We start from the raw sequence: 13,896 nt of genomic DNA, 5'->3' as shown, positions 1-13,896 counted from the left end.
TCTATCACTCAGGTACTCTCTGCTACTTTCTCTTCCTTCACCCCTGTTTCACATGATGAAATGGCCTTATTCTTTACCAAGGCCAACCCCTTTATTTGTTCAAATGATTTCATTCCATCCCATATGCTATAACAGATTGCCTCTTCTGTTATCTCCACTCTTTTACATATTTTCAATCTCTCCCACTCAACTGGCTCATTTCCTATTGCATACAAACATGCCCATGTTTCCTCTATCCTGGAAAAAAAAAACCCTCACTTGATCCTTCCATTCCTGCTATCATCCTATATCTCTTCTGCCCCATGTAGCTAAACTTTTCAAAAAGGCAGTCTACAATAGGTGCCTCCATTTTTCTCCTGTCATTCTCCGTGTAATCTGACTTCCTGACCTTATGATTCCACCAAAACTACTCTCTCTAAAGTTACTTGTGTTCTCTTGGTTGCCAAATCCAGTGACCTTTTCTCAGTCCTCATTCTCCCTAACCTCTCTGTGGCCTTTGACACTATTGATCACCCTACACATTCTTTTTCTTTTTCTTTTTTTTCAGCCAAAGAGAAGGTTTATTAGAACATCTGTCATATTGGCCAGACTCTTAAGGAATATGAGCATCTGTGAACTATTGGCTAGATTTTAAGAATCTGAGCACCTTAATGGAGACAAGATGGACCTTATATATAGAAAGACTATGGGAGGGATCAGGAGTGGCCAAGTAGTCTACGGGACTGTGAGGTAATAGAATGCCAGGGACCTGGGCCACATGGCCAAGGGAGAATGGAGTCTAGCTAGGATTAAGGGTGGAAAGTTGCAGGGGACCATAGGGAGGTAACACAATGGGGGGCTAGGGTACGTTAAGGTAACAGAATTGGGAGATTGGGCGTAGCCACAATGAAAGGTCAGTTGATGGGATTGTAATCTCAGGCAAACGCCAGAAATTTGGCCATGTGGGAAAAGTCCAGGGTTTTTCATTTTTGGGGTCCAGATCCCATCCTCATCTTTCCCCCCTCAAACAAATGGGACTCAAATTATTTTGGGGTGAAGATCTCAGCTTAAGAAACTGCTTCCTGCTGGCAAGGGGCACAGAGCTGTCCTTGTCTCGAGGGGGTCCCAAAGAGGAGGTTGACTGGAACCAAGCACAGGCTGCATCCAGGGAACAATGGGGGACATTGGCTGGTGCCCGCTGTTTGCTATCAACTGTAGGTGAATGGCCTGTAGTCTGGAAGACACAAATCTGACAGAAAAGACTGCAGGGCCCAGATATAATAGGATAAAACATCCTTAGCTGTTTGGATTCAGATAATTCAGTTTTCCAACCATGCAGTATCAAATCCACCTCATAGCCAGGCTCGGGAATAGCCAGGTGGGTAACATTCCCTTTCAAAGGAACATAATGGGGTAACTGAGCCTGGAGGATCCCATCTTAGACTGAGGATAAAACTGTCCTCTCAGCTTTTCCTGATGCTGACTTCCCACCAGCATCACATTCTCTTGAATTTCTTGTGGCATTTCTCTCAGATGGTGGATTATTGATTATTGATGGATGATCATCCAAGAACTCAAAATAAAATCCTATGAGCTTTTACCTCAAACAGCAAGTTTCACTAATCACAGCTTAGGAGAAACTTTTCCAGGCTTTCCACCTCAAATTTAAATTTGTCCTGGTGTAAAAAGCCAATCCTTAAAGATTTCTGTACACCTGCAAATTCTCAGCAAGCCATAACCCAAACAAGCTTTTTGGCAAGTTTACACATTGAAACAATAGCCAACAACAACCAAATTATTTTAGTGGTAACCAAATTATGAAGAGTTATTTGATATAACTAATACAAAAAAGTTCACCAATTTGAAACTTGAAACAAAGCCATTACCAATCAGGTGACTTCAGTTTTATTAAATGCATTTCCAAATTTCTTCAAAGAATCAACATCTCATCATTAACAGTTAAAATTACAACTTTAAAAGAGCGTGCTTAACCAAGTTCAGAGGCCAACTTCTTTACCTTGAGCAGGATATGCTAAACCTGGGTGATACTTCCAGGTAAAGGTTGCCTTAGGGCCCAAGGCCATTGCCAGTGGCGCCCATGCTTTAGCTGTTGCCCTTCCCCCCTCCTTCCTTTCCTCAGGTTGGGAAGGGTGAAATCAAAGGTGAGGGGGAAAGGATAAAACTCTCTTCTCTTATGAGAGGGATTAACAGATACCCTCTTGACTCAAGAGAAGGTAGTGATCAGGTTGTACAGAGTTTTGAAACACTCCTTAATGATTGATCACAAAACCTCCAGAATCTGCTAAGATGTTTTTAGCTGTTCTAACTTTTCCCTGTAACCTCCATGAAGGAAGATTCAGGGGTGTAAAGGAAAAGGAGTAAGTAAGCCTTGGGGAACCAAAAAGCAACTGCAGTTTTCCCAATTCCCTAGCACCGAGAGAATTGACAGAATTGGGTGTACACTTCCAGATAGGGTCCTCTGTGCTATGGAAGGTATACCTAGGTCCACGGCCTTGAACTGAACCAGTGGACTGAGAGCCTGAGAGCATCAGGCCGAGAGCGAGACAGTCTCATAACCGTCTGCCCGAAAAGCACCTTTAAGCTTTGGTGCTTGGAGAGAGACCCCAACTGCAGAACAAGAAAGGAGGGGAGGGAGGAGGCTTACATACCTTCCTGTCTTGGCTGGAGAAGAACTTGAGGTTAAGCAGTTTCCCCATATGGGCCACCAAAATGTTGAGGTTTAGGGGTTTAGAGGTACTGGGACCCCAAAATCACAATGTGCACAGGTCCTGCCCGAAATAATTCGACCCAAGCCTTCTTTCAGCCAAAGAAAAGAACATCTGTCATATTAACCAGACTTTTAAGGAATCTGAGCATCTGTGAGCTATTGGCTAGATTTTAAGAATCTGAGCCCACCCTACTCTTTCTAGGTTTTTGGGACACCCCTCTCCTGGCTTTCCTCCTAAGTATCTCACCACTCTTTCTCTCTCTTTTGCTGGATCCTCCTCTAGATCATGCCTTCTATCAGTAGGTATCCTTCAGGTTTCTTTTGTGGGCTCTCTTCTCTTCTTTTGTGTTACTTATCTTGGTGATCTCATCATCCAAAAGTTTTAATTAGGACATCATTGCACAAAATAATATAACTACTAAGAACTCATTCATTACAATGATAGGCTCTGATGGACTTGTTTCAAAGGATCAGATGAAGGATCACTATTATACAGCCTGCTGGACAGAAACAGGAAGGAAGAAAGTCCTAGGGATTTCAGAGTCTAGTAATGGAAACAGGATGAAAAAATAGTTGCCTTTCTCTTTATGGTTTTAAAGCATCTTTTATGTCACTTTTCTCATTTCAACTTTATAACAGTACATACAGAGAGGTACATACAGAAATATCATTATCCTCATTTTACAAATGAAGAAACTGATGGTCAGAGTGGTGAGACCACTTGCTCAAGGTCATAAAATTGTTTGGTAACTGAGTTGGACCAACAAGCACTTCCATTCCCATATATCCTGATTTCTTGTTAGTGTTCTTTCCTCTAAACTAAACAGTCTTTCAACAAGTTGGGAATGTTAGAGAGGGGACTCTTCTAGCACTCAATGCAAAGATAGATAGATTAGGTGGTGACACTGTGCTAGGTGCCCAGCCAGATGGTCTCTGAGGTTACTTCCAATTCTGAGACTCTATGATTGATTCTATTTATGTATAGGTTAGTTTAGATGACTGCAGTGACCCCTTTCAATTCTGAGACTCAGATTATATGACTTACTATCCAATGCAGAATGTATATGTGTGTGTATTCCATGACATTTCCCTAATAGAGAAATTAATATCACCCTTTCTACATTCAGCAATGAGTATCATGTTCCCATGATTTGCCCCTAGATGATTTTTTTCTTTTTACCAATATAACCTTAAAGTCATTCCTCTATATTACTTTTTTCCAATTTTCCTCCTAATATTTTTTTTTCTTTTCCTCCAATGTTCTGTGCTCCCTTGAATGTCAGTACTAAAAGAGGTAAAAAATTTAGTGAAGGACTCCTCAGGCCTAATAGCTACACTATTTTCCTCAATGTGGAGAATGATCTCTAGGGTCATTCAGATTCTTCATACCCAAAACATTCCTTTAGCTAAAACAGCCTAGGGAAAATAAGACTGAGTTAACAGGAGGAAAACACTGAAATGAAGGGAATTATGCTGGAACCTACCCTGGCCCCAAATAGAATTTTGTTTTGCTTTGAAAGCTTTTGCTTTCCTCAAGGACAGAAGCAGTGCCTTCTGTAGGTATGCTTTATATGTTATACCATGTTGATGTATAAAGATGAATTATAACCAGGAAACCAATTAATCTTGAAAAGTTATATGTGGAACTTAAAGGTTTAATGGTCAGAAAAGATAAACTGTAGCACACTTTACAAAAACAAATATAGGATACAGATACACGTGACCCTTCAGTTTTCTCATGTACCAGTGCTTATGGCCTTGCCTCCTAAGACCTCTCCTGAATAGGTGTCTAGGGCATTTAAGGCCATTCAGCTTTTAAAAGCAAACCCAATATAGTGGGTATCATTTTTTTAAAATGAAAATTAAATAAACAACTATAGAAAAAGCAATGTTCAGGAAAGTGTCCTTTTAAAAATATATATATACATGAGCTCTTTGGGCAGTGAAATGAGGGAATTTAGTATTTATTCAGTAGATATGGAGTATAGTCTTACTATATTGCTTCTAAAAAGTTCCTGTATTTTAAAAGGAAAAATCTAGTTTGTTGTTGTTACAGCTTTTGGAAAGCTTGCTGTGCAATGTAGTCTCAAATTAATATATGCAGATTTAATTACTTTTAGTGGAAATTACATCTAAATTCCTGCCCCATACCCACTGAGAGAGCAATATATCTTAATGTTTTTATCCTTTAAGAGCAGTTCTTGAATTTTTGGGGGGGTAGAAACAGTAATTACATATAAGATTATAAGATAATAGATGGCCCCAGAGTAAATATAAGGATATATTTCTCTCTAGGGACTCTACTAATGTCATATACTGCCATAGGACAGTATATTTCTATCCATAAATTATGCAAAGCTATTTTTACAGTTTTAATGTTTAACTGTTCCTCTTTCTAGAGCTCTACTCCATTTGAGGAAGATGAGGTAGTCTCTTAAAGTCATGTAAAGCAACAAAATTGAGTTTGTAATCAGATCATGCAGAGCTCTTTATTGCATTGGGCACTTTTGTTAGGCATTATTACTGCATAAGTGTTGCTTGTTTAATACACTGTTTTCTGTCCAGAAGAAGCTCTTTTCATTACAATGTGTGCTCCCCAAGAGCAGAAACTGCTTCTGCTTTTCTATATGTATCCCCAGCTTTTGGCACAGTGCTTTGAAAAGAGTAAGCCTTTAATAAATGTTTTAGCATTCATGCATTCCATCCACTCAGTTCCATGTTGCAATCAACTGTCAAGTTAATTGTCCTAAAACACATCTGACCATATCACTCCCCCCATCCAAAAAAATTACAATGGCTTCCTGAATGATCAAATATAAACTCCTCTTTAGTGTTCAAAGCCGTTCATAACCTGACCCCATACTAACCTTTCCAATTTTCTTACATTTAATTCTCCTCTATGTACCCTTTGATATTTTGGACTCCTTGCTGTGTTCAGTACCCTATGTCCTAACACTAAGCATTTTCACTGATTGTCCCCCCATGCCTGGAATACTCTTCCTTCTCATCTTCACGTCCTAGTTTCCCTGGATTCCTTAAAGCTTAAACTAAAGTCCTTACCTTCTACAAGCAGGCTTTCATTGTCCTCTGTACCTTCCCTCTGTATTTACCCCCTGTGAATCCTGTATTGATATTGCTTCTATATAGTTGTTATCATGCTGTCTCCCCCGTTAGACTTTGAGCTCTCTGAGAACAGGCACTGGTTTTTTGTTTTTGTTTTTTTTGCCTTTCTTTCTATCCCTACTGCTTAGCATAGTGCCAGGCACGTACAACTCACTTAAGGAATGCTCTTTGGCTGATTATCTAGAGCATTGTATCAACAATCAGAAAATAAAAACTCCTCGTTAGTTTCAAACACTTAAAGATGTTTAGAATTTAGACAGAGACAGTAAAGAGGTAAAAGAATATTAAGCTGAGTAAGCAGCATTATTTCTCAGAAAGTCATTCACTGGTTTGTGTCCATTAAATTCCCTATCAGTAAAATGAAGACTAAAAAAGACAGGACAACAGAATCAACCATGATTATCTGTAATCTAAAAATGGCCTTACTTCAACTTTCCTTAACAGATGGTTTTCAATCTTAAGTCTTAAAGATCTTCACAGCATATTCTAAAACTTGCCTTGGCAACTTGGTCTATCAACCTTACTGCCAGAAAGGCATTCCTTGGAACCTAAATCTCTTCTACTGAAATGTGGATCTATATTTCCTGCTCTGATTTCATTGGGAATGAATAGAAACTGGTTATCTAATTCAATTCAACAGAAATTTTTCAAGCCCCTACTATGTGTATCATGTCCACAGTTATTCATACAAAAAAAATGAGTATTTCATTGCTACTCCAAGATCCCTAATTCCTACTCCTGAGTAAATAAATGAATTTATTTTTTGTGGATTTCCAACCCCTATCCTGCCAATACTACTCTTAACTATGTATCATCACTACTTCTGATCCTCATTTTTGATGGAAGGATCAATTAAATGGTTGATGCTGTTAATAATAACAAACTGATTTTTACAATGTGTGATTTGCATATATCATATGAGTTATACCAGTCCCCCCTTGAATAAATCAGTATATTTTATCCTGACCACTGATTTCTAGGATATTGTGTCTTGTGTGCAGAAATATTCCATGAGACTTGCATCATTCTCTTTCTCCAATAAATTAGCATTACAATATCTATCCCATAAGTTCCACTATTTTAAGATTCTTCCTCACCTAAATAATCCTATGAATAAGAATCATGTTGCTCAAGTGACATTTTGATTATATTTCCCCTTCTAAAAAACCTAGAATAGCTCAAAATGTTTCTTATCAAAAATTAAAAGTTAAAGATTTTACAGTTATTTGCCTATGAACTTTTTCCCTTCTATACAGTAAGACTGGAATATAAGAACTCTTAACTTGAATTGGAAAGTCTGAGTCTAATTCCTAACTCTATTGGTTATCACCTGACCAGCTTTAGGAAAGTTATTTAATGTGTCTGAATGGGTTTCTCATCTGTAAAATGACGATGACAATGTCTGACATTTTATAAGGATCCTGTAAAAAAGAAATGAGAATATACAGCTGTGTAACCCATGTAAACTCTTGGTTTACATGGACTGGGTTCATTCTTGATAAGTTTCTTTAAAATCATACCACTTTAGGCTTTATTTCCAAAGTTCATTCTGAGAAATTCAGAAAACAGTTTGTATCCAGAGTTCCACTTAAGTGAATAAAAGGACCTTGGTACCTTTGTAAGCATGCAAGGTAACAATTTATTGGGTGAAGGATTTTCTTTATTTTAATTTGCTAAAAAATTCAGGTGGGACATACAAGACATAATCTCATAAACAACTTATTCACTTCTTCTCACTTGGCAAACTTTGCAATCACTGCAGAGATTTGTATAGTAAAGCTTGGACTTCCTTGGATGGAAACTACCTTGGGATTGCTCTATAAGCAATTTACATTTCAATGAATCCCATCTTAATCCTATGGTCACGCCTTATGGCATGACTTTAAGGCCTTCCTCAAAATGAAAAATAAAGAACAACAAAATGAAAAATAAGGAGCAACAAAATGAAAAATAAAGAACAACAAAACTTGATTTTGCTAGAGAGATAACCTATTAGACTTGTACCATCCCAATAATTCATGGCTGTATGAGAGAAAAAGTCTAGGCCTTTCTTCTTGCTTCTTCTCCAGGTAAGAAATATGAACAAAATCCTTATTTCAGGAATAAGTATAACAGGGAAGATTAGAACCCAGTTCTATCAGACTCCAATTCAAGGGCTTTATTGACTATTTCATTCTGCTTATATCTGAACAATTTCTATGAATAATGAGAATTCACGTTAGTTATTCTTCAGTTTGTAAGAGGAAAAATATATATCTGGAAATCAGCTGTGGTTTCATCATTGTATCATTGTTTCTCCATACCTTTGTTTACATTTTTTTTCTTTTTTTTTCTTTTTCTTTACTTTGGTCAAAAAGAGGAAAAAAAAAATCACCTAGTGTCAAACTGTCAAGTGATGAGCCTCTCTGAGATATCCATCAATACTCCTGATGTTGCTGTACCTACACCCTTCCAGCTTGAGTGATCCTCCTAAAGTTTTTACTCTATTGACAAAATTTTCAGTAACCTACAGTTGGCTCCATGCCATGATGAGACAGTAGGCTAGGCTAGCACTTTTTAGTATAATATGTCTATGCACGTATTTGTGCATGTGTATGTATAAAAATATACATATATGTGTGTATCATGATGAATTTATAGATATATGTGTACATTTGTATTTGTGTGTTTAGATGTACACATACACATAGAAAAAGGTTAAGTTTATTTTTGTCTCTTTTAATTGGTATTTGCTTTAATTCTCCCTGAGGACAGCATCTACCTATTTCTTCTATAATTCATGTGTTACCTTAGTTCAGGAATCTCTCAATAACTAAGGCTTAGAACTATAGTTCTAAGCTCATGTTCATCAGGTTCAATCTTGGGCATCTTTCTATACCTGCTAGCAATCTGTATGGCTCACTTTGCCTTCATCCTTGTTTCTTCCTGGCAATATCAGAATAGAGTACACATTTTTTTCAATTTTGGCACCAACCCCAAACTCCTAAAAACATTCCAGACTAATAATAGCCTTTAAATATAGAAATGATAATTATTAAAAGGCTTAAAAAGAAAAAAAAAAGAAAAGGGACTTATTTGACCCTAATTTAATCAGGAGATAATTATTGCTCATATCTATAATGCCACATAATGTCATGATGCCTTAGGCATCATAGTTCCTAGGACTGTTCACATATCCACTCTCCTCTTCCACCTTCAATTCCATTCTGAAATCTATTTGGTGCCTTACTTCAGTATTCCCAGAATTTAGTGCATTAATTTTGGCTTGTAGTCACCAGTGTCATCTCTGAGCACATTTTTACAGCTGCCCCAACTTCTGAAGCTCCCAGTTTGACCCAGAATGCTATCAACACTTACTGCCAGTCAGTGCCTCCCTATCCTCATGGTTGTCATTCCCAGAGACACAGATAAGAGCTTTTACTGCATACATGCCCTCAGTCTCTCTTTTGGCCAGTAGGAGGAAAAGAAGATGGGCTGATCCAATTCCTTTTCGCTTTTTTGGCCTGAATCCTCCTAGTCATGGCTGCTGCATTGTTAATTGAGATAGTGAATAGTTAGGGCAGCCAATGGTATTTCAAATTCAGTGCTATATATTTGCTGTGAATTAATTAAGTAAATTAATGTGAAAAAATGTTCTGGAAAGATAGATTGGAACTGGATTACAAAGAACATTAAGTATCAGGTTAAGGAGTTTGTATTTTATTCCAGAAGTGCTGAAGACTTTTGAGCAGAAAAGTGATAGTGAGACCTGTGCTTTAGGAAAATTATTTTGGTAGCTGTGTGGAAAATGAATGGGTAAAGGGAAGCCAACTAGGAGATTATGACAGTAGGCCAGGGAAGAGGTGATATAGGCCTCAACCAGGATGGTAGCTAGGTAAAGAGAGAAAGGGGGATCAAATCAAGTGATGTTGTGGAGTTAAAATAAACAAGCATCAGAAACTGATTGAGAATGTGTGTGGGGTGGAAGGAGCAGAGCCAAAGATGATTTTTATGTTTCAACTCAGTGAAATGTTTATAAGTATTTATAAAGTAATTTCATAAAAATGCAATTACTACTAAATTATTCTATAAGCGTGCATGATAGCAATTACAAAACTACATTTTATAGGTGTGAGCATCTGCCCTGTTCTTGAGTCATTTGTAGTTATAATTGTCATTAAGGAGAATTGCACACCCCATTGTAATCCTAAAATCTTTACACATAGTTATATAATAGGTAATTCTCAAAAACTAGATGTGGCAGAGCCTATGCTGACCTGCCTTAGTAAGGGAATGTTAACCTCTGCTGCAAGTCCATACTAATGAAACAGCTCTACTGTATAACAGGGTTGGGGAACCTGTGGCCTTGAGGCCACATGTGGTAGGCCATATGTGGTCCTTTAGGTCCTCAAGTGCGACCCTTTGACTGAATCCAAACTTCACAGAACAAATCTCCTTAATAAAATGACTTGTTTTGTAAAACTTTGGTCTCAGTCAAAAGTCTGCACCCAAGGACCTAAAAGGCCACAATGTAGCCTTGAGGTCACAGGTTCCCCACCCCTAGTATAGTCTTACTTTCAAATAATTTTTTAAAATAATATGGAATATTACTTGTGAGCAAAATTCAGGTATTTAAATGAGATTATTTTGATTTATCATTTGTATATAATGCTTGATGCATATTTTCACCTTCCATGATAATTACCTATCCTGTTGCTTGGTAGTATGTTCTTTTTTATTAAAAAAAATGAGATTTATGATTTCCCTATTCATTGAATAAATAAGACATATATCTTGAGAGTGGGACTCACTTAGGATTTGTAGAGTGAAATCATTTATCTTTTTCTTCCCATAAAAATTTGAAATGTCTGTGGTGGCAAAGAATTGGAAATTGAGGGGATGCCCATCAATTGGGGAACGGCTTAACAAGTTGTGGTATATGAATGTAATGGAATACTATTGTGCTATGAAAAATGATGGGCAGACAGGCTTCAGAAAAACCTGGAAATACTTGTATGGACTGATGCTGAGTGAAGTGAGCAGAACGAGGAGAACCTTATATACAGTAACAGCCACATTATGTGATCACTTACTTTGATAGACTTAGCTCTTCTCAGCAATGCAAGGATCTAAGACATCTCCAAGGGACTCATGGTGGAAAGTACTTATCCACATCTGGAGAGGAACTGTGGAGTCTGGATGCAGATCAAAGCATACTTGCTCTTTTTTTTTTCTGTTTTGTTTTGTTTCTTCTTTCTTGTGGTTCCTCCTATTGGTTCTAATTCTACTTTATGGCATGACTAATGTGAAAATATGTTTAATAGGAATGTATATGTAGAGCCTATATCAGATTGAATGCTGTCTTGGGGAGGGGGGAGGGAAGAGAGGGGAGAAAATTGGGAACTCAAACGCTTATGGAAGTGAATATTGAAAACTAAAAATAAATTTTAAATTTAATATGTGTGTGTGTGTGTGTGTGTGTGTATAAAATTATCCAAAAAAAATTTGGAATGATCCTACACTTAAAGGTAACTAATTCATTGCTCTAAATGTTTGAGAAATTACTGACCTAAATGGTGCTACTTTACAGAACTCCCTCTTTGTAGTCCTCTGAGAAGAATTAGATTCCCCTAGCCGATACATGCTAAGCAGAGAGAGCTTAAACCTGGTAACCTTCTAAATGTTTTGTGTCTAGTCAGGTTAAGTGAGGCTCTTAAAACACTGCCAAAGCTATTAGAGTCTACTCACTCCATTGTTAATCGGATAACTGCAGTAATTCATGGGCTAAACACTCTAGAGTGAATAATGATTTTTAAGGATGCAGGATACATATATGGGATGCAATTCATGCAGACTCAGCTATCTGCAGAGGAACTGAGAAAGGCTACTGTATTTCATCTCCTCTTTTATTTCTATTGCAGTAGGAGAGGGATGACAAGAGGAGAATATATATAAGGGATTCCCACTGAGATTCAGCCATATAAATTATGTATTACTCAGACACTGTTCAGCTGATGCTTATCTGATCCCCATTTCTCAATCACTTGTTTTAGTTCCTGTAGATAGCTATGGACAGATATTCATTACTAAAATGAGTAAGGGAAAACGCAAGGTGAATGCAATGGAAGCCTTCTCCATGTATAGTAGTATAAAATAGTATTTTCAATTGCTGAGCTCTCATCGGGACCTTAAACAACTAGGATACAATTAGAATTGCACTATTGAGAAAATATAAGCCTAAAAAGAAATAATACCCTCAGAGGATGAAAAAGGAAAATTTGTGCATTTTTAAAAAATTACAGTCTAAATTGTGACGAGTTACTACTTGGGAAAAAAAAAACACCTTGTTTTCTTTTTGTTTTTGCAATCTAGATCCCAATGCTCTGGCCGGACAGACTGGCCCTGACCATGCTCTTATAGGAGGAATTGTGGCTGTTGTCGTGTTTGTCACACTGTGTTCTATATTTCTGCTTGGTCGATATCTGGCAAGACATAAAGGTAGGAGAGATTTAATCAAAGTGCACTCAACTTTTGCAGCAATATTTCTTTGTGATTATGTTTACTCTCCAACACTTTTTTTTTCTTTCCTGTCTTGTAAATCATTTACTCAGAAAAATCCATCTAACAGTCAGCATCTAGATTCCAGAGAGGTCTTGATTTTTACCTAATTTTACAGTCAGATTAACTGAAGCAAAATGATATCTAACAACTCACCCAAGGTCATACATGGGTGACTGGCTCAGGAAGAATTAGAAGCAAGTCTGCTATCCATTTCTAGGAAAGCAGAGAATCACCCTCTTTATGATCTCTTCAACATCAGTAATTGATTCAAAGTTGATTTCTGGAATTTCCATAGATATGCACATGTAAGGCCATATAGAGAGGAAAGGGTGATTTTTTTTTTTAAGAATAATTCAATACAGGGATAGGCTGTGGAATCATTATTCTGGATGTGGCCATGATCGATCTAATCATTTCAGTCATTTTAATGACAATTACTAGTGCAGCTGCATGTCCCCATTTACCTCTTGGATACTTTCTAGGCTGAGTATTTGAGCTGCATAAATTTGGCCCAAGCTTAAATCCATGAGAAAGTGAGCTTATGTGTATTTTAAAAAAAAATTAAAATAATTACCTCATGCATGCAACCTAATTGAAATTGGGTACAGATGTCTAATAATTAAATGTAGGGATGACGGTGGCTAGTCAAATAAATATGCCAACCAATTTCTTTCATGTTGATTTTCATAGGAACATATTTGACAAACGAAGCTAAAGGAGCTGAAGATGCACCGGATGCTGACACAGCTATTATCAATGCAGAAGGCAGCCAAGTCAACGCAGAGGAGAAAAAAGAATATTTCATTTAGATGCAGACCTAGATTCTGAGTTTTACTTATCAGGCTGACTGCTGGAGAAAACTGGCTATCATCTTTCAGAATTCATTTCTACCATCTTCTACTCCCTTTATTAACCTCCATACTGTACTGCTACCAGTAGCCAGTTTATACCAACAATCAGCTTTCTTTAACATTATTCTTTAATTACCTTCTCATCCATAATGCAGGACATTTCTTATTGCCTAAAATTTACATTATTGTTCTCTTAACATACAGTGCTTGAATATACAGCCTTAACAACTTTAATCATCATCTTAAACCATGGTATTGAATTATTTTCTACATTTAAAATTGTAATTGTATGCAAGCTTTTCTTCTCCAGTTTTCTTCCTTTTAATCATAGTCCTTACTAGTATGCCATTGGACAGTTTTCATAACCAACACTATTAGGTGAACACCTAGTGTGCTCAAGTTCAATCTAAGATTAGAGGTTTACAAAGAATGTTTTATACATGTCTATACTTCAAAGACAAGTTTTTGAAACATATGCCCTAGAAAACACAAACTGAAAACACTGTAGTATAGTTTCTAGAATGCTTGGACTCAGTGGTAGAGCTGTATCAATTTGCTATTTATCCAATAGTACTTGATACTGGAGCCATGTGTTTGGGTTGTAATCATATCATGCTGTATATCTATATACATTCTGCATTAGGTTACTGTAGTCTCATTTACAAATAAATTTTT

The 13,896-nt window shown here is 37.1% G+C and overlaps 1 protein-coding gene across 1 annotated transcript in view; it reads left to right on the top strand.

Moving 5' to 3' along the window:
• The window catches only part of CADM2 (cell adhesion molecule 2), a 291,062-nt gene extending 277,883 nt beyond the window's left edge, over positions 1-13,179 (top strand). Inside the window, exons 9-10 of the mRNA XM_027874175.1 lie at positions 12,182-12,307; positions 13,061-13,179. Coding sequence (XP_027729976.1) covers positions 12,182-12,307; positions 13,061-13,179 — 245 coding nt within the window. The remainder of the gene's footprint in view (positions 1-12,181; positions 12,308-13,060) is intronic.
• The last annotated feature ends 717 nt before the right edge of the window (positions 13,180-13,896 follow it).

This window comes from Vombatus ursinus, unplaced genomic scaffold, assembly GCF_900497805.2.
Source record: "Vombatus ursinus unplaced genomic scaffold, bare-nosed wombat genome assembly UNPS02014805.1, whole genome shotgun sequence".
NCBI classification, from domain to species: domain Eukaryota; kingdom Metazoa; phylum Chordata; class Mammalia; order Diprotodontia; family Vombatidae; genus Vombatus; species Vombatus ursinus.
The sequence above is the reverse complement of the archived record's forward strand: the minus strand, read 5'-3'. Positions and strand labels throughout refer to the sequence as shown.